Below are 21,473 nucleotides of genomic sequence, written 5' to 3'. Positions count from 1 at the left end.
GAGAGAGAGAGAGAGAGAGAGAGAGAGAGAGAGAGAGAGAGAGAGAGAGAGAGAGACACGCATGGGTTGTGATCATATGGGTGCCCTCTCAGCCCACACATGCCTTGTCTGTGTGGTTCCCTTCACGCATTCTCGCGGCTGCAGCTCATTCACTTGGAATGGAAATATCAAAAAGAGTCAATGCATGGGAAGGCCAGTACCACGTTACTTAATACTCTTTAAAGTTCTCATGGAGAAAGTTTCCAAATCTACCAAATGTGTCTGAATGAATTTTTATGGAATTGTGCGTAAAAGGATGCACAAGAGATGTATTTCCATTTGATGGAGCCTATGGTTTGACTATTTCCCTCAGTGGAAACATCGTATGAGGAGCTGGCACGAGACGATGCAGAATATGTCTGAAGCTGTCAGCAGTGTGGTACAACATGACTTCCCCCGTAAGAACTACTGGAGGAACCGAGAATGAGGGAAACTAACATTTTGAGTTGTGAAACAGTCCTTTTGTTTTTCACAGCTGTTCGTTGATGAGGCGTAAATCACACAGCAGAGTGGCTGTCAAATTACCCATCATTGTTCTCGCCTTGGGTTTAATTAACTGGAAACATTGTGTGGCTGACTTCATCATCACTGCTGTTGTGGAAAGCTAATTGTGTGACTGAGTGTCTGGATGCTAAACATTTGTTCACATGAGAAAAGACAGATCAGCAAATAAAAAATAGTGCTGAAGCAAATAGGGCAAAATTTTGAATTCCTATACCTCTCAGAAACTATTGGCTTTATCAATGGTAAATAATAACCAATGAATTATCAGTAATGAGCTGAAGGCAGCTTTTGACAAACCCTTTGACTTCCTGAGTTTTTGGATATCTGACTTTGGTACAAGTGCACTTGCTGCAGTTCATGTTGTTGTTCTTTCTAAAGGCAAGATTTGTTGTCATTCTGATCATTTTCCATGGTTGAGGAGGAGTAGACGCACCGAATCATTACTTTTTGTGACGACAGAAACAGAAACCACTTTCTCCAGTTTCAAGTGTGAATGTTATCAATGACTCTCATGTCTGTGCATTAGGCATGAAGCCTCTGACCGATACAGAAAACATGTTGGTTTGTTGTTCTGGAGGACGTTTTGTGCTGGAACTATTTCTTGATGAACAACAATAAAAAAGGCTTCATCAAGACACAGCATGTGAGATAGTCGCAGCACGTAACGTCCCCTAAAACTGCAATACTTCTGTTCATATATACTGATTATGTAAACCAGATAAAGTTGTTAGTGTTAGTCAGCTTCAGAGATGTTGGTTATCATATCTTTTGAGCAGAGCCAGACGTTTCCCCGTGTTTGCAGCCTTCTTGTTCTTGCATATATTTCCTTTCACAACATGTCAAACCAAAGGTTGTTCTTATTGACGGCATTATGAGGAATTTCTATCCATATTCCTGAACGCTTGGGGCCATACATTTGTCAACGGCAGTGGATCAATTTCTTAAATCAAATGAGTGTTATTGAAAACACCCGCCAGTGACACGTCCAATATGTTTTTATTAAAGTGGAGTTAACAAGCATTAGTGATGACTCCAAAGAGGAAACTCGCCAAACTGAGAATAAGAATCAATTACATAGTTGAAGGAAAAAAAAAAAAGCTTTCCGAGTAGCTCGAGGTATCACATCCTCCTCTGAGATCGTTGTTGTTGTTCCACACAATTATGTAAATATCATGGATCTTCTTTCCGATTTTGATTATATATATATATATATATATATAACATTTATCGTCCTGTACTCTTGGGAACAGTTTGGAGGGAATCATATCTGGAACCAGCTCGGTGTCTCTGGGCAAGTTCTGCTTCCAACCAGTACATCTTGGGAGTATTATGGTTTCTGGCACTGAGAAACCAGGACTGTATAAACAGCTTAATCTGTTGTTACAGTTACGGCGTCAACAAATAGTGGAATAAACACAGCGTAAAGGTAATTTTGGGGCGGTGCAGCGAGGTAAAGGGTACAAGCCGCCAACATTTCCCGCTTTCCCAAAGGATTTGAGAGCTACTGCACCGAGCTGGAGGTCACGAAGCTAATGGTTTTGTCAGGGCTTGTCCATGGCTCACTTTTATCCCAGTAGATAACCTCTGGGCTATCACCTCTGTAATGTCACCCGACGGCCGGCGGGGTTCAAACGGCAAGATGCCGAGCAGAGGTGGGAAAGGAAAACTGGGGCTTTTAATGTGAAGCCACACATCATTGGAGCTTTGACAGCTGACCAAGTCATTACGTCTAAACAGAGTTTAAAAAAACCCTCCCACCAGCATCACCACCTCTAAATTCCTCAAATTCCTCTTTTTAATGTCTGGAAAATGCAGACGTCGAACTCAAGTACTCAGGTTTTCGGGAACCTTACTTGAGTCTTTTTCCTTATGTGAGACATTATTCCTCCACTGCCTTCTTTTTACGCCTTCTGACAGCTGGAAGTCGCTACTGTGTTGATTTTACATTCAACTCATTAGATGAGCTCATTGCCCTCCGGCCCCCCTAAACGTCACAGTTTGATTAATCGCACATTTGTAAGAGAATTTAGCCTCAGCCTTGTACAATATCAACAAAGGCAAGTCCTGCAATATTACGTAATGTCCTTTCAGAATGGGGAAAGTCATTAGTTTTGCATTCAGACAAATTGTCGATCCCCAGAGTCATCCTCAGCGCCACCATCTGTCATTAGTCGTCCTCCTCTACTTTCCTTCAATATCTGCACCAATTGCCGCAGTCTACATCCAATTGTTCTAAAGGTATTTCATAAGAAAGCCAAAGAAAAGAAAGTTCTGTGAAATTATGTGTCGATCCATCTCAACAAGAACTGCCGACGTCGTCAACCTTTAGAGCCCTCGAGAGGTGCTAAAGACATTCAGGCCAAGCAAAGCTTTGTGGTATACAGATAGAGGGCCAGACAAATGGCGACATAAAAATGGAGACAATAATATGGACAATCAAAATGAGCATTGACAATGACATTGGCATAGCTAAACAAGTGGACTTCAAAAAAAACTGTGAGGATGTTTTTGCACTAAAATGACTGTTACTGCAATTAATAACTATTTCAATGTAGCTACACATGGATGAGGGACAAGTCCCAGCCATATGTGTACATATATGTACATATATATAAATATATATATATATAAATGGTCAACACTAAAGAGTTGACATTTCAGAAAGTCACCGTTGAAGTTAATGCCACAATCCATCTACGACTTGACTAAAGAGTGTTCTCATTTTGTAGAGGATGGTAACCTTTATGCTGATCTAAAAATCCATCTGATTATTATCTAATTTTCATAACACTCAGAGGCGGAGACCAGTCTTCACACTCTCACAGACTTCATTGAAACTGCTATTTATCAGCCCTGTACTCTGCGGATGTCAGCTATATGGACATTGTTTCTGACTTTGATTTATTTATTTTTAGCCTCTCTCCTAGCTGTGGACGCAGTATGAGATGAAAGCAGTACTCAGACCACTGTGAATGTTCCAGCTCCCATCACATTGCCATCACGGTGACACTCTCACCTTGATGCTTTTCAGTCCATTAATGGCACATGAGAGGAAGAATTCAGCTGCACGAGTGGAAGAAAACATTAGTTTCTTTTTTAAAGTTCATGTGCCAGTATTTTGCAGCTCTCAGTGAGTGATGAAAATAGTGTCTCTTCACAATGAGGCTCAGGTAGCGCCTCTGTGTAATTTCAGGAATCCTGTTTCCTGCGGAATGAATGTACAGGATGCAACAACGGCAGACGGGTAGATAATCTCAACGTTGCTTTCACAGATTTGGTTTTGCCAAATTGTCGACGCAGACAATTACAGAGGCAAAGCATTAAGTTGTCTACTTTACAACTTAATGCTTTGCCGCTTCCTTTTTGTGCACTCGCATGTAAATTTCTCGCTCTTCTTTTTGAGTCTTTCGCGTGAATTTTCATTAAACGTTGTGGAAAAATCTGCCGTTTCCAATGCAAATCAGTCTGTTTTAATAACTTCATGCAATCAAACATCATTTCAGCCTCATCTATTTTTTTTTCTCTTGTTTCAATACACTTCTCTCTATTGCAAACAAGCCAGAAATATTGCAAATTGATGTGGCTTAATATAAGAAAACAATCCCTTCAGCAACTTCATTATTTCCATGTTAAATTGTATTTGTTCTCAAAGTGTTCATCAATGTAAGTGTGTATTGAACATGGCCAATAATTAGTTTGGAGGCTGTAGTTTGTGCTGCTGCGGGATGTTAATGAGGGTAGTTTAAAAGATGGACATTGTGACCTGTAGGCCTACAAAGGAAGGACTTATTGCATGACTGTTGTCTGTTTACCAAACCAGCAACTGTGTACATTTCACACTGTATAACTTAGTGGGTCAGAGAGCCAACTTTGGTGACAAATACCTGCGGTCCCAGCTGTGTGTGTTTATAGTGTACAACGGCTTGAAGAGAGACGGACTTGTCTGTATGCTTACTTGTTATTCTTGCTCCAAATATTAGCTGCTCTGTTTCAACAATGTTCCGGCTTAAAACGCGTATGCAGGCTGACATTCAGCTGCGGCGTTCAATTGGGAAGCTGCGCTGGCTTAAGAGCAACCCAGTAAGAGTCGGCAAGAAGAGCTAACAGGAAGGAAAGGGCCGCTAGCCGCTAAGCTAATTAACGCAGTGTAAAAAAAAAGCCCCAGAATACCACTCGCACATCATAGTTACCCCCAAAATACAAGTCTTAACAAGTCATATGGTCTTTCATTTAGCTGTCAGGAGTTATTCTACTTATGAGGTGAGATTATTCTTTATGTTTTCATCAATTTCTTCTCCTTTGCACAATTGTCTACCGTCATTATCTCAAAAGATGGCGGGCTGCATTGTGATGAAGGAGAAATCACTCCAGAGTTTAAAGAGCCCTCGATCGATATGTCTGTTACTCATAGGGTTACTTCAATATAAGATGTGTATGTAATGTCCATCAAAATACACAACAAGACAAAAAGTCACTTGATGTACAGAATGCAACTATTTTTTTTAAAGTAGTAGAAAATAAAACTCCATGTTCTTTGGCTCAACTGAAGAAGTATGTCAACAGGTTTATGAGATTTCCTGCGATATCAAACAGTATCAAAAACATGCCTCTTTAGTGGAGTCTCAAAAAAGACTTGATTGTGTAAAGTTCTTCAAACAAACATTGCTCATAAAAGTATGAATATGGGACTTGATAACAGCCTAAATTATGCAATAAGGATCTTTTGTGTTTGCAGTGCGGAGAGCAGGAGCAGGGCTGATTATCATCTAGGAGTCTGTGAAGTGGAACAACTTGTACCAAACAATTTAATGTGCTTTTGTGTGAAGCAAAGGCTCGGCAGGTCCAAACACTGTGCTATTGCTACAACACAGGAGGACATTTTCCCCCCCGGCTGTGCTGGACATTTATTTTGGGAGCTGTCCAGGAGAAAGCAGGACTCCTTGGCATGGTGAACCGCGCTGGAAGAGAGGAGAGTTGGGTTCTAAGCAGTAGCCGACTTTGGTCTCGCACATGAGGAAATGTCTGCTAACTGGGAGGACTGCCTGGCGGCTGGCAGCAGCCAATCGTACATACGCCGCTGCGAGTGGAAATAATGCTATGTTTTCTTATTCACGGCTCAACAGAAGGAGGGCGTAGGTGGCAGGGTGAAACGTAGTGGGTGGACACACGGTCAGAGGCGGTAACAGAGGTCTCAAGTTTGATCCCTGCAACAGCAAATAATGAAGTGTTGCTGCGGTGCCTTGAGCAAGACCGTGTCTGCCTGCTCGCCGAGCTGAAATGTCCAATTTTCTTTTCCTGTTTGTGGAGGCAGGGGTGCTGAAACTCAGGGCTTTCTTTTTTTAAGTCTGTTGAAATTAGTCTGTTGTCCCCAGTTTCCAAAAATGTCATGTAAAGTTGACAACAGTGGGCTCTAAAATGTAAGATTTCTGTATAGCTGCTTCGAGAACTTTGGCTTCTTTTGTTGAATCAAAGAATACAAGATTTTAGTATTCAAAAAAACATGTATGCATATTATTATATACAAATGATTGTAATACATATTTATGAGATGTCTTTTCCTATTGTGACAGAAACTAGAACATCCCAAAAACTGAATCAACAAGTTGACACAATGACAACTGATGACACAATATTAAAACGCCACTAAAGAGTGACATCACTGTTTTCTGTTAGTTTCGGCACAAAAAAACACTGTTTGGGTTCAGGAGACATCTTGGTTTGAGTTAAAATAAGAACTTTGTTAAGGTCGTAGGATGTCTGTTGTCTTGGTTGCAATCATCATGAATGTGTTAGGATCAGGGAACAAATAAATGGTCGGAGCAATAGTGTCAGTTGAAAAGTTTTAGTAGTCTGTGTCTACTGTAAACCAACGTTCATCTTGATGGATTTTTGGCTCGATTTTGGCTTCTTTGCTGCGTCTGATAGATGTTTTATTTTTTTCCTTTTTGCACATGATGCAGAAGATTGTGCCGGACCTATTCTATTTAAATCACACATTGCGATAGTTTAAATATTTGTGGAGAAAAGAGCAAAGGTCTAAAACTTGTTTTTGCGATAGCAGAATTAACACATAGACAGAATCAAAGGTCACTCGAGGCAAATATTTAGACTGAAATGTCTGAGTGAATATTTAATTTCTCCATCCACATGCATTATCCTCCAGTCTTGGTATGCTGTTGATTTCAGGATGTGTAACTAAAAAAAAAAAATATGGCACTAAAACTCTGGATTAAACAGGCAGTTTTGGTCAGCTGGATTGCTAGCGATTACTCAGCTCACTGTGGATGTTAAAACTCACTCAGCACAGGTTCAACACATCAACACACGCAGAGCAAGCTGAAAGGAAATTTGGGGATTTGGGGCGAAACAGTGACAAAGCAAGGAGTGTATCTACTTGCAAAAGAGGCTAGTAAAACTCCGCCCACCTGATACTGGCTCCTCCCACTGCTCCAGTGGGCCACTCAGCCCCAGACTAGTGGATGTCCAAACCATTAGCCCGCCTCCTGCTCTTCAGCCTCTCTTATTGTGTCTGTCTGGTTCTTGCCTGCTATGCAGATGCTGATCGGTCTCTCACATCTGGCATTTATTTGTGCCTACTTACCGCTTGTTTTCAGTGAAAATAATCAAATATGGCTTACAAATTCAGATGTTGACAACAATCAGAACAGTGTGTCAAGCCCTGCGGTGTAGATGAGGTCATGAGCTGTGTATTGAGAGAAAATGAAATGTGTCCACACTTTCACTCGCTTCGCTGCACAGTCTCCATCTTGTCGAGCATCAGGACCTGAGCGTTTTGTTTACTGACCCCTGTCCGATACAAGTGGACTTGTTTTGATGACTATCTCGAGGGCATCCGAAAGAAGACAAAACAATCTGTTGCAATGCACAAGACTGAAGAAAAATCACAATCGAAATCCAAAGATTGTGTTTATTGAAAAGAAATATTTCAGAAAAACGAGTGAGTGCTCAAGATAACCAACGTGTTTTTGTCGTTGTCGTTCCTTCTGCAGTTGTGTACATCTGCGGGCCCCTGGACACTTTCCTCAACATCATGAAACTGTTTCAGAGGGAGATCCAGGACCCAGAAAACTACGCCATTTTCTATCTGGACGTGTTTGCGGAGAGCCTGGCGGATCGCAAACCGTGGCAGAACTCCGACCCCGACTGGGCCGATCCCATCAAGGTCTTTAAGGTACGTGTACGTTGCACAAGCGACAGGATGGAGCAACCGACTGTTCATCTGCTGATGAAATTGAGGCCGTGCTCACATTCTTTGTAGATTTATTGAACGTGGACTGTCATAGTTTCACCCGTTTTGTAATTGGAGGCAGGAAATAATACAAGACCAAAACCACCATTTGGCATGAGAGTTGGATGTCTCTGACAACGCGTATTTCATTCTCTGGGTCTGTTATTTTTTTTCCCTCCGGACCCCATAATATTTAACAGGCCCTACTTACTGAATAACACAGGATTAAGTCGTCAAACCCAGCTGACAATTGGTTAAAATGGTCTCAGGAGCAATTGTTTCTGATTAAATTATCACCTGTTCCGAGAACTTCCTTAAAACAAAAATCAAGAAAAGCTTTTATGGTAATGACACCTGTATGTGCACTCTAACTGATGATCTTCGGCGGCTTCATCTTCATGCCATCGGGTGTGCAAATTGAGTCTCCCAACGGTAAAAAGACCCCCTCAATCCTTTCCAACATAATAAGGCTGGAAATTCTGGCTTGACATTAATTAATGTGTGGGGGGTTCACAGGAAGCCATTCAGCCCGACAAATTAGTGCACTGAGACATAACAGAGTGGGCTCAGATGTGTTGCTCGTCTAATTTATCTCCTTTAATGTCACACCGGCTTCTCTTAATTCTCTTTCGTTTAGTGTTCACACAAGTTTTGACGGAGAGCGGCCTCATGAATATAAATCTTGCATAATATCAAATTAATAACGGCCACTTTTGTCATAATGGTCTCCGCACATGTGTGTTTAAAATGCATTAAGTTGGAACATTAATGTATGCAGGACTTAAAGGGGATCTAAGGTGAATACCTAAGTCTTGGAGAACCCTCTTAGTCTTAATATTTGTCCCTCTGAAATATGTTATGAGGGAACAAACAAAGTAAAAGATGTAATGTCATTTGTTGAGTTAGAGAATGTGAAAGAAATTATTTACCATGGACACTTTTACAGATTTCAATAAGATGCAGACTTATTTGAAGTTAAAAAAGATATTCTTCCTTATGACTGGGTTGCAATACTGAACCAGTTAGACAGGAAACACATTGGAATATAGCGCCTAAGGTTTCTTTATTTTTCCATATATTATGGGGAAAACATCATCAAACAGCTACTTTAATCAGCTTCCACACATTCAGGATATGGCAGTTTGTGTCATGATGCCTATGCCTGCTCACAAAGATTGAATTTACATCAAGAGGAAAGCAATCTTACGAATGGAGACACATTCCATGACGAGTGTAAACCATGATTAGGAATAAAAGCTCTCAATATGAACTGCTCCTAACCTCGGCTGCAGAGCAACATCTTGGCTCCTATTTCTTCCTGATCGCACGAGGCGTCAAGTCGTCTGCGAACCATAACAAGGCCCAATGTGGCAATATGTTTTCTCCATGGTGTTAATTGCTTGTGGAAGTTTGCGGCGGTTCCCAAAGACTGTTGAGACATGAAAAACAATCTAGCTCTTCCTGCCGAGAGCGAAGCCAGAGGAATTCCTACAAATGTCGAAAACTTGTTTTTGTGATAGCAACGAAGTTACCGACAGATTTAAAGGCCACTCGAGGCAAATGTTTGGACTGAAGTGTTTGGCTGAATACTTTATTTCTCCACCCAAACTCTTGAACCGTGTCTCCCTCAGTCCGTTTTCGTCATAACGTACCGGCCTCCTGACAATCCAGAGTACAAGGACTTCCAGAGGAAACTCCACGCCAGAGCTCAGAGGGATTTCGGTGTGCATTTGGAACCATCGCTGGTACGTCACAGCCTCTGAAAACCGTTTGCTTTCTCAACAGCGTCGCGATCTCTTTAATCTTTTATAAGATTAAAAAAAAAGAGAAAGGGAAACATCCCCACTGTGCTGTGTAACTGGCAGCCGTTAATGATGTTGACAATGACGTTAGCTATTAATAACCTTTGTTTTTACGACTGCTTCCATCTCAGCTATCAAAGTAGGGAAGTTTTGCAAAAGCACATTAGACAATAAATGAATTATCATTGATTGTGTTTGTTGCTATTTGGCACTTTCATCGAAGCCGGCTAAATGTATTCATTTTGTATTTCTTCTTAATCAGAACTTGTGTATTAAAAAAGTTGTTGCCGGTTGATCAAAATGATGCCTCTGTCCCCGCAGATGGACTACATTGCCGGCAGCTTCTATGACGGCTTTGTGCTGTACGCGATGGCCTTGGAGGAGACGCTGGCGGAGGGCGGAGCCCAGAACGACGGCATCAACATCACCATGAGGATGCAGAACCGCCAGTTCTGGGGTGAGAAACTGTGGTTTAACTCGTAGGAACTGCTTCGTACATGAACATATACTTTGTATGTGCCAATTTGATTCCAACTAAATGAACTAAATCTGTACAAGCAGGAATCATTTTGCATAAAGCCATGGCGGCCTCTCAGATAACCGGGAAAGGTGCTCTCCAATAAGCATGCGGTGAGTCCAAGTGACCGGCTGCTTATTGGGAAACACCATTGAAGCCTCAACCGTATTAAAACATAACAATTCAACGCAACAATGATAGTGTTATTGAACCGTTATCACAAGGAACTCCTGTCAGCAGGCCATCCGATGCTTGATGTGGGCGCTCACACATTTCCTTGTTTATTTCGGTGGCTGCCAGATGATCTGCGCTCACGTTATTTTGAAGAAGCAGAACAATGGGATGTTGTTGCTTCAGATTAAAAGGGTTGATGAGGGTTTTGCTCAGCAGGACGGGGGGAAAAAGAGAGGGAAACGGGGCCAATGTTGAAAATGATAATGGAAAGTTGTGTAGATGTTTTGACAATGTTTACCGGGCGTTTGTTTTATCCACTACCGGCTCGGCGCTTGCGTATTCTTTTTCTACTTAGAGGTCACATTACTACTCTTTTCTATTTTTTTTCTCTCGTGATCAGTAGTTAAGAAACGAGAAGACACACAACAAAAAGGCGATGAAGTGATGCTGCAGAGTCATCTTTAACTAAATGTCAAAATTGAGCCGACGAGGGTTGACAACAAAGCTCAGTCTATGCTGCGATCACTTGAGGGCATAGAAAAAGCCCTCAGTGTGCACATTGAATTCAAGTTTGAATTGGAGCCGATGTAATGAGGACCATACTGTATATAACGATGAATCGGACCATTAATGGGGATATTGTTTGTCTTCATAGGTGTGACGGGACTTGTGCACACAGACGACAAAAATGCCAGGGACATAGACGTCAACCTGTGGGCGATGACCGACCAGGAGACGGGAGAGTACGGGGTAGGTCGCACTTTCCCTGTTACCGTGGATAAGTAACGCCGTGTTTAGCGTGTCTGTGATGTGCAGCAGAGTCCCATGTGGGGGTTAGGTGGGCGACTGGACAGACACTTTGGGTGTGGACTACTTCGTTGTAGCTCCAATGTGTTGTTTATAGTTTGCTTTTTCTACCGCGGTGTTTTATTTGACATGAAACAGGAGGTTTGGCAGAAGATTTGATGTCGGGAGCAAATTAATTTCAAAGTGACAAGGTAAATAAGTTAAAAGGCTTGCAATATAAACACAAATATTAGCTGAAGTTGAATGAAGGCCCGAGGGATCAGCTAAATGGATCACAATCTCTGAAAACATTTTTATTGGACTGCAATTTCATGAAATGCAATAAGTGAAGGACTATTCATTGACAATTTGCAGAACAACAACAGTATTTTAATAGAACAGGATGTACAATTTACACGAGTTGGCTATCAAACCTGTATTTGGACTGAAGTGACAGAAAAGTGGAACAATGCACCCGGGGGCACGGAGAGCTGCAGCAGTTTGTAAGCAGATTTGTCGGCGAGGCCTTGCTGTTGGCGTGAAGTGGGCTGATAAGGACCGCCGGCCTGCTTCTTACATTTCATGGTCTTTCTTGGTTACTACCATGATGCCCTTTCTCTTCCGAGGTTTTCAATACTAGTGCTGGTTTGAGCCTTTGCTTGTCTTTGCAAACCTTTGCGTGCTACTATCTGGGATAAATTCTGTTGGTCCGGACCTCTCTAATGATAAGATGCATAAAACCTCAAATTTCCCTCACAGTCCAATGAAAATATTTGAGTATGTTGCGCTCTGCAAACAGTGTTGTGAACTGCCCCACTGTGTGTGTGTGTGTTTTTCCCTCCGAGGGGAGAAGAAGTGGGTTAGCTGTAGACTTCAGTTAGAATTTCATAGCGGTCCTCAGAGGCTGTCAGCGTGACTGCGTGGTCTAATTTATCCTCGGCTTTTAATTGGTCCATTTATTTGGCCGATTGACCCCCGGTAGCCGGCCGCCTGGCGGAAAACATCACATGTCACTTTCAGCTTTCAGAATCTCAGACGACTGAATATAATAAAATACAATATGAGGACCAAATGTTAACAATTACATTCAAAAAAACACACGATGTGTCACTTACATTGCTGTTTACCAGACAGGGCTATCAGCATCATCAACATGTGAAATGGGAATAACTCTGAGAACATGACTCTGACTTTATGATTACCGTCAGAAAATATTACTCAAATATGGTTTTGATCCACAATGGATAAACAGGTGTTTCAAACATGTGTACACATAGTTGTAACTTTTTTTAACCCCACATCCTGCAGATCTTTTTTTAAAATGTTCAATCTTGAAGTCAGCACCAACCAACACTGACTCAAGTGACATCACCTGAGGCAATTCATCAGCTCCCTTTGGATTGCTAAAAGGGTTTTTGTAACTATCTGATACTCTTTAAAACCTGTAAACAACAGGTGCTGGAGTTTCCCTTGAATGTTACAGCATATACTAAATACACCATATAATGGTATTTTGGATCACAATGTGCATGTTCCTGTTTTAGCATAACGATGCCTCCGTGCTCAAAGCCAGGCTCTGGAGTGAGCGGGGCATTAGACCACACACTGTTTCTTACAGCTTGCAGACTTGTAGGCAGTAGAGGGTTTAGGAGCGAACACAAGAATTGCTGCAGGCCAGTGAACTGAGATACTGCTGCTATTTCAGACGGCACTCCCACTGCCCCCTCACCTGTGACTTTCTGCATTGCTTTGATGACCCTGCGTCGGTTCGACCGCCTTTAAGGTCGTGGCGGAGACGACGCAACACGCTGGGAGCATGGGGCTCTAACATAAACACAATCCCAGTAGCTGATTAGAAACGCAGGAGTCGTGTTTCACCGCAGGACGACAGATGCTGTGCCATCAAAAAGCTCACGCACACACCGTGTTGGACGCTATTCAGGACGTTGGTAAAGCTCAGTTGAAGTAGAGGTGGGGAGAGAGAAGGGGACCCAAAGGGGTGAAACAAAACCATGAGATTGGTTGAGCGTCATTGGAGTGCTGAGTATAGTTGAAGCTCAACTTTGATTTATCGTAGCGCCATGCGGCGTCAAGGGTCAGGCGCTAGTTTGTAGCTTCATGTCACCAGCTTCCACTGGAAATGACTTGTGGCCCGTTAATTGTTTGGATGAGAGTCTCCATTTACAAAACCTCTATTTAAAAGTAACTATTGTCACAGCCGCGAGCCTGGAGGTGGCATCTGCACTCTCTCCGTGGTTGCGCAGCAAATGAAAAACAATGTAATCACTATTCTCCTTAACAATACATTTCTCTAGGAACTTGCTGTGAAGTGAGCTAACGGTAGAACAGGCTCCAAGTATTTCATTTTCACCCATTTAAATGAGCGTTTCCCTCCGTGTCTGCAGCTGGTTGCGTACTACAACGGCACCGCCAAAGACATCATTTGGTCCCAGACGGAGAAGATCCACTGGCCCAACGGGGGGCCGCCGCTGGACAACCCCCCTTGTGTGTTTTCCACAGACGATCCCTCCTGCAATGATGGTATGTCAGCAGTTAAATCTGCCTACAGATGGAAAGTGTCTAAGGCAAAATATTCTCTCAAAACAAGCTATGTTTGCTTGACTAATGGACACACTGATTTCAGGAAATTGCACAAAAAGAGTTATGACTAAGAAAGTTCGATTTTTCTTTTGTTTTCTCTTGACTTAGAGTGAGATTGAATCGCTCATCAGATGGATATTACAGTGCACTAATGCTTTGTTTGTATTATCGTCGTCATCTCCAAAGGGCCTGGGATATGTTCATCGATTCTGTGTGATAATAAATGTGTTGTTTTCTTCAATTTCATCCCTCCCTCAAAAAAGTGAAAGAAAGAGCAAATGTAGAAGTGTCGTAAGAGTAAAAGATAATCCCGGGAAGTTGTCTTTGTTGCTTGAACAGAGTGACACTTTCAGAGGGAAATGTCACAGATGGTGAAGTGAGGAGGAAAACCGCTGCAGTTATGAATGTCTTTTTGATGTGAAGGAGGGATAAATCAGACTCAAATCAGAGTTGAGAGCCTGGATGTCGCCGTATTCCAGTGGCACTTTCAGCACCAATGACGAGAAGTGTTGGGGGAATTTGAAGGAAACGGATTAATGATTAACAACATATACGGACACACAATGCAGCAGTGTCTCATCCGCAGAGGGTGGACATGGAGAAGGCCAGTGTGCTGCAGTCGTTTTGCTCAGCTGGGCTGAACGTTTCCTGGCTCAGCCTGGTCTCCTAAAACATCGTGTCCTCGTACGACGCAACTGCATTGTTGATTAGGTGTTGAGGGAAAACATTTTTTTTTACCCGGATTACATTTGTTTTTAACGCATTGCAAACATCATTTTGCAACCATGCTCTGCCATGGAGGACGGGTGGATTGGGGACTCAAACAAAAACAGGACTTTCACCCAGGAGGCCGCTATTCGGGTCCCGTGTGAAACCATAAGTCAACTTTGACTCATTTTAAAACACATAATGTAACAAGCTTACTTATTGAAAACCAAATCAAGAGCTTTTACTCAACCTACACAAGTCATTTTGTTGTGTTTTGGTGTTATTTCACAATGTGAACTATGGGTTTAATACAGCAACAGATTCAAGAAGCATCTGAGTCTGCAGGTTAAGCTGTATGACAACAGGATTTTGTTGAATTGTGTCCTTGCGCCAGGTGTGTAAAAACTGCAAATGATATCAATCTTCTCAACTCAATCTTGGAAGAAACAAACAAAGTGTATTCCAAAATGTTGAACTACCTTTCGTGGTTGCGATTTTGCTCTGTTTGTCGGTCAGAGAACACAAACACAGAAGAACTTTTTTAGCGTGGCGTAAAGTCATCTCAGTAAAATTATATTCTTTTTATGTTATTTCAAAAATGTATAGTTTACACAGCGACACAAGACGTGAACACAACCTTACATCACACCATAGTGCACCTGCTGACTACTATAGACTGTAATTGCTTGTTACAGATCTTCATGAATGCAGTGAAATGGAAGCGAAGGACAGTGTTGATAGGTGTAAGAAATGATATATATTATCTAATTATGAGTATCATATCCTGTGGTGTACTGCAGGTGTTATAATTACTCTCCATTAGGCCTTTAATATATATATATATATATATATCAGGAATGCCATGAGCTGTGCAACTGTGTGAAATTGTTGTTGGCTGTACTTCAGGAAGCCACAGCTGTGCTTCTTTTTCAGCACAGTGCTCTTTTTTCTTCTTCTTCTTCTTCTTCTTCTTCTCTCTTTTCAAAGACGTGAGTGTGGACATCTGCTAAATATGTGAGAGACAACATTCTACTCCTGTTTTCCAGGTCATCTGCCAGTTTTGGGTATTGTAGCTGTGGGATCCGGCTTAGCGCTCATCATTTTTGGAATCTCCAGTTTCCTCATTTACAGGTGAGTCTTCATCGCACCGAGCCGATGCTTCCTGCTGCGCTGCTTCTAGCTCGAACAGTAGACATGCAGAGATCACCTCTTTTTGTTTGGAGAGAGAGAGAGAGAGAGAGAGAGAGAGAGAGAGAGAGAGAGAGAGAGAGAGAGAGAGAGAGAGAGAGAGAGAGAGAGAGAATTTATAGGTCTTGCTGCTATAGGTGCCAGTGTGGTATTTACTCAAATGTTGCCACAGCAACAGCTCAGCAGGTGGCGGCGTAAAAGCAGCGGCGAAGTGTGTTCAAGCTGCCAAGTGAGCTCATATACTGGCCGAGAACAATGCTCGCAGCTATTCTCACTAAATGATCATCAGGGTGTTCACGAAGTTAGGTTTTCTCTCTGTGCTGGATTCAAACCGAGCAAACTATTTGGATAATTCACACACTGCCGATGTTTTGTGTGTGTGTGTGTGTGTGTGTGTGTGTGTGTGTGTGTGTGTGTGTGTGTGTGTGGGCGTGTGTGTGAGTCCTAAGAATCGTAGTTTTTACAACAATTGAAAATTCTGTGAAAGAAAGCTTCCAATGCAGAGCAACTGCTTCTAGCGTTCGGTAGAGTTGAGTGTTTCTGATCTGTTCCTGGTATACAGTGACAAGAAGAACTGGAGGTTTCTTACCATTTCTCACAATTATAGTATTTTGGGAAAGAGATCTCACTTATCTGTCTAAGATGTCCTGTGCTGTATAGATTGCAAAGGCCTTGAGGCAAATTTGCGATTTGGGAATATAAAAATGTAAAGGACTTCTCTTGATCGTGGCTTCAGACACTGAGGTTGTGTCCTCAGTGTCGTTCTTCCATAAAAAATGTATTTGCATGAAACCTTACTGAACAGTCAAAGGCCCACTGAGTAGGATGTTTCTAAGACATAATGTATAATATAGTGATGTGAAATACGCTTGTTCCAAAACGGTAGTGCATTTGGGGTTGGGGATCCACGTTTGAATGATAAATCCTACCCTTTGTGCCTTTAAAATAAACATTGTGTGGTTGAAATCAGACGATTTCATCCACTTGTCCTACATGGAGTTGTTTTACAGGGTCGTCGTCAGTTGAATCCCCCCAAAAAATCATCCGTCAAGAACTGAACTGTGATAAATAACATGAGCAACATTACAACATAGGCGGCATTTTAAAAGAAATCCTACACTTCATATGTGATCTAGTTTGTTGAGCTCAAATAAATGGAACTCAGTAATTGTGTGTAGATGTTTAAATAAGCGCCAATGTTTTCCGCCCCCCCGCCCGCCCGAGCGGCTGTGCGTCTTTCTGTTAAAATAATTGCCTGCCTCGTTTCTCATGGCTGTAGCGTTGAGCGCTGCGTTCCGCCGTGAAAAGAAAATTCAAATGAAGCCGTCGCCGGGTCTCAAGCGGCACCGTCTCCATGTTGTTTATGGGAATCATGATGAGAACTAGATTGAGCCTCATTTAATTACACAAGCAGTTAATCAAGCATGCCCTCAGCAAATTAAGCTACTGGAAGGATTGCTGCATTCTGGGTAATGTGAGGCATCAGTGAAATCTGCATGAAATGAAAGGAAATTCTGGTTTTCCTACATCACGTCTTCAAAGGTGTCTTTAAATAAGCGGTTCGTCATGTTCACGACTAATAAACTAATATTTCAAAGGAAGAGCTGATTTATTTTTTCCCTTCTCAGCTCTAACTTACAAATCAAAGCGGTAATCTTTTCCAATACTGACTATTAACACAAACGAGTGTTAATCACCAGCCAATCAGAATGGATTTTGATCAGAGGGATGATGGAGGAGAGACGGAGGAGCAGCTTCCTGCCTGAGGTAAATCCACTGAACCTGAATCTGTGTTGATCCTGTTAAATATCAAATAACTAATTATTGGCGGAGTGTGCATTTCTTTGTGTGAACATCTTCTTCTCTGTTTCTTTTCTAGCTCCCAGTTCAGCGAGCTCAGCATGGCTTCCTAACGAGCTAGTGTTCCCGGACTCTTGGCCAGTAGGTTTTCTGATCTATGCTCTTCTTATTTTGGGGGGGTTTTGTTAAAAATTTCTTGGATCCAAGTGTAACATTTGATAACTTATGGCGACAAGTATCTTTTTTTGTTTTGGGAACCCAACAGGAGAACTCTTTGGTCCTGACCCACAGATTCGCTCTGGTCCAACTATATATAGATTTAGTTCATTTGCATGAATGACAGTTTTATGTATGGAAAGCTATTGCTCACAGGCCGAAACATATTTTTTCGTTTATTGGATTTTGAGTAGACTTCAAGCGCCACAAGGCCATGAAACTGTAAATGTAAACCACCTGTTCCAGTGAACGGTAAAACGTTAAGGTTTGAAATGTCTCTGTGACGGTTCTGCTCGACACCAAAGGCTAACGAATCCCTTCCTGTTTTCGCAGACACCAGTGGAGCTTTGATGGAGGACATGGAGGCCGACAGCAGAGCTGTTTACGCCGTCTTTAAGAGGCCTCCATGTTCACTCTCTGACCCGTAAAAACACCACTGAACTATTTTTAGTTTCAGCGTTCTGTCACTGTTAATAGTTGTTCTCAGATCAATCAGCTGAAAACCCAGAGTTTATTCACATGATGTGCAATTTATAAGAATGCTATATTGATATGCATTTTTTATATTTTTAATTGGAATGTTTTGATATCATCGTTTCTATCCATTTCATATTTGCTGCTCCTTATTTGTTTTATTTTTTAAATAAAGATACATATCTTATGCTCTGATGTGATGGGAACTCTAAATATAGTTCACTTAAAAGGTTAAATGTGCAAATAAAACGAGTCAGGCCAATACTGTGAACTTATTGATGTATTTTGTATCAGAAATGGATGGCTGGTTGGTGATATGTTGCTCCTCTGACATGATATTGTCCAACTCGCAACTATTGCCAGTTTAAAATGTGCACCACAGTAACATTTGGTGAATATGCAACTTAATAAACGCAACCTGCGTAATACATTGCCTGCTTCGTTGTATTGCTTTGTTGCAAAAACACGCGATGTATCCATGCAATGCTGTCGAAATGAAAGAATGCCCACTGGTTACTACTTCTCATGCAGCAACGTAACATACCGCCTCGCAGCACTCGGTAGATTGAACCCGGCAGCTCTCAGTCGGTCTTGAGCGAGAAAGGCTGGAGTCTGGTGTGCAGCAGCGGTGAGAGGGGATGTTGAGCAGAGCAGCAGTGGCTCTGTTGTTTTAATGGAGGGGTTGGTCCAGCAGAGGTATTCACATATGGGACTTATGAAACAATAGGCCCAGTGTGGAGCCCCACACTTTGCCCCTCTGGCTGCCAGAGGTCTCTAAACGAAGCTCCTTAAATAGAAAAATACCTTTTTATTTTTTTGGGTGGTGCTGGTGGATGGGAGCTGGAGGGCATCGCTGTTTAAATGGTGTTTCCTGCCCTTAAAATGGTTTGCACGTAGGCATGGCCTGCGGCATTTGGAGATGAAAGTTTCAGGACTGACACAGATTTCCCCGGTGAAAAACACACTTTTGGGGCCAACTGGTATCGGGGGAAAAGCTGAAATGCGGTGATATGCGAACGCTTCAATAATTTCCTGCAGCCATCTGGAAGTGTTTTACACCTTTTAGATTGGGTTGGAATGTATGGCCTCTGCTCGTTTTTCATTTCAGGTATTTTAAACTAAAAGACACCCCCCCCCTCAACCAAAAAAAAATATCTCTCGAACTCTGTAGTAATAGTTTAGTCTGGTCTGGGAAGCCACGTCCCCTCTGTGGTGCTCGGTGTTTGCCAGACAGACTGATAATAAACGAACAAGAATAACACTCAAAACATGTCAAAAATAAAACTGACATGAAACCGAGCAGATTCATTAATCTGGTTAAGCTGTGCAGACAGTTGGAAGATGTTTGCCACAGCAGTTTCTATCCTTCACCACTTTTAGTCAGCCACCCTTCATTCAATTCACCAGTTAGGAAAAACTGGGCAGATGATGGATATCATAACACTTTCACACCATTTAGGGGAAAACCTGACTTGGCTAAATAGAACCAGAGTTACCAGCCAAAATGGATTTACTGTTGTTGTTTTTTTACTAACCCGACGCATAACATAACCTCGAATTAACACAACTCAACATAACATAGCAAACCCGAGACAACGCAACGTAAGCCTACCACACAGCATGACCTAACACGGCATAACATAACATTATAATGCTACCACGGTAAAGAAACATAATTGGATCTAATTTAACACGCCGTGACCTATAACCTAACACGCTGTAATAACACTCAGAGTAAGTGCCCTGAGAGAGCACAGACCTCCAACAAGGCTGTTTTTGAACCGTTAATGTAACGGGCTCTTCCTTTGCCCCACGCTGCACCCGTGCAACGGTAGTTTTTCCTGCTGAAAAACACAATCAAATCAGCAAAACATAACTCCCTTAGACGAGGTAATACGTTAAGATGAAATGCAGCATATTGTAAAAAAAAAACAACCAGAGCTGCAGGGATGACATATTGTTTAGTCTAACAGGAAGTTAGCATCGCGATGGTTTCAATGGGATGTTTTCCATTGCATTTTGGATTATGGCAGAAAATTTGCCCTGGAGCAAACACATTTTTATGATATGTACATGTTTTGTTCAAAGAAGACTGTCCTCACAAATGAACACTGCTTTTACCATTTTTGATGCAATTGCTGGAAGAAAAATGCTAACGTTAAAACACAAACAAACTTAGCCGCTTGTTAGCTGCTTTTAATTTAAGAAACACATTTCCAATCCGCAAAAAAACACAGACATGTGTGTTATATATTCAAAGCGCCGCTTCACATCTTCATATTAGCGCAGTTGAAATGCCTTTTATGAGACATAAAGACCGAAACATCAATGTGTCTCATTCCATTTCTTATGACTCGCTGCCACTGCAAAGCATTTTGAAAGTGTCTCTTAAGGTTTATGTTACTGTGGCCTAAACTGTGATTTACTGCTTCATGCTTTCCAGTATTCACTTGCAGTATTTTCAGTGCCAAAGTCTTAACATGATTCAATTACGACTTCAGTGTGAGTTACACAGTTGTTTCATTGTTGTTTGTTTAATCTTTGAGGCAACGGCCATTACAGACTCTGTGTTGATGAGAATTAGTTTGACCGCACGCGTGGAAAAGGACAGTGTGTGTGAGCCCAACACTTGTTTGTGTTCTTTGTTTTTCTCCTCCATCGTGAAAATTAAAATTTGAGCAAAACGACTCAAAAGAAGGGCATTTTACTCGTCTTACTGGTTTCACTGGTCCAGTTACTTTCAAGGAAGCGTTAATTACAGTGTTTAAGTTGGGAGTTAGCGTCAGCACTAAGTCTGAGTTTTTATTAAAAAAAAAATGTGTGAGTGGATTATTATCCTCATCATTATTATTCCACTTTTCTTAAAGTGAAATATCTGTGAGTTATCAGAGTACCTTCATTTTAAAGATGAAGAAAATAGGATTTCTCTGCATGTCATTGAATCAACTCATCATTTCACTCAGAGAGAATCGTTTCATTTGAACTCATATTTATTCAAGCATGAAAATTGGCGACGAGTTTAATGTTGATTTGACTTCTAAGCAACATTTCTCTTCAACATAAAGTTACCTATTTTAAACCTGAGGAGTCCACTATGGTTGTTTACAGTGTAAAGTTGTTGCATGTGTTTGAAAGAAAGAGCCCTTTGTCCAGGACCAAAAAAATAAATTAAAAAAACACCTACAAACTGAGTTTTCCACTTCATCAAAGTTTAATAAGTAGAGCATATGGCCCAGTGAAGTTAAGATCTAATAAAAATGCAAACACACAAACCCTCAACGCATAAACACACTGACCGTGGAGCTACCGCACAAATACAGCAATTACCCTCTTTGTTTCAGGTGACTTGCCAGATGAAATCTGTGTTGTTTTAAATGCCATGCACTTTTCCCCTCAAAACATAAACCGTGAGTCA

General features: G+C 41.7%; 1 protein-coding gene across 1 annotated transcript in view; it reads left to right on the top strand.

Annotated features, from left to right (window-relative positions):
• npr2 (natriuretic peptide receptor 2) overlaps window positions 1-21,473 on the top strand; it is a 44,881-nt gene that overhangs the window by 1,454 nt on the left and 21,954 nt on the right. Inside the window, exons 2-7 of the mRNA XM_068574716.1 lie at window positions 7,554-7,735; window positions 9,424-9,537; window positions 9,916-10,051; window positions 10,941-11,035; window positions 13,477-13,612; window positions 15,427-15,511. Of these exons, the coding sequence (XP_068430817.1) occupies window positions 7,554-7,735; window positions 9,424-9,537; window positions 9,916-10,051; window positions 10,941-11,035; window positions 13,477-13,612; window positions 15,427-15,511 (748 nt within the window). The remainder of the gene's footprint in view (window positions 1-7,553; window positions 7,736-9,423; window positions 9,538-9,915; window positions 10,052-10,940; window positions 11,036-13,476; window positions 13,613-15,426; window positions 15,512-21,473) is intronic.

Source organism: Clinocottus analis, unplaced genomic scaffold (assembly GCF_023055335.1).
Source record: "Clinocottus analis isolate CAN_PGR_092001 unplaced genomic scaffold, fCliAna1.0.p SCAF_13, whole genome shotgun sequence".
Taxonomy (NCBI): domain Eukaryota; kingdom Metazoa; phylum Chordata; class Actinopteri; order Perciformes; family Cottidae; genus Clinocottus; species Clinocottus analis.
The sequence above is the reverse complement of the archived record's forward strand: the minus strand, read 5'-3'. Positions and strand labels throughout refer to the sequence as shown.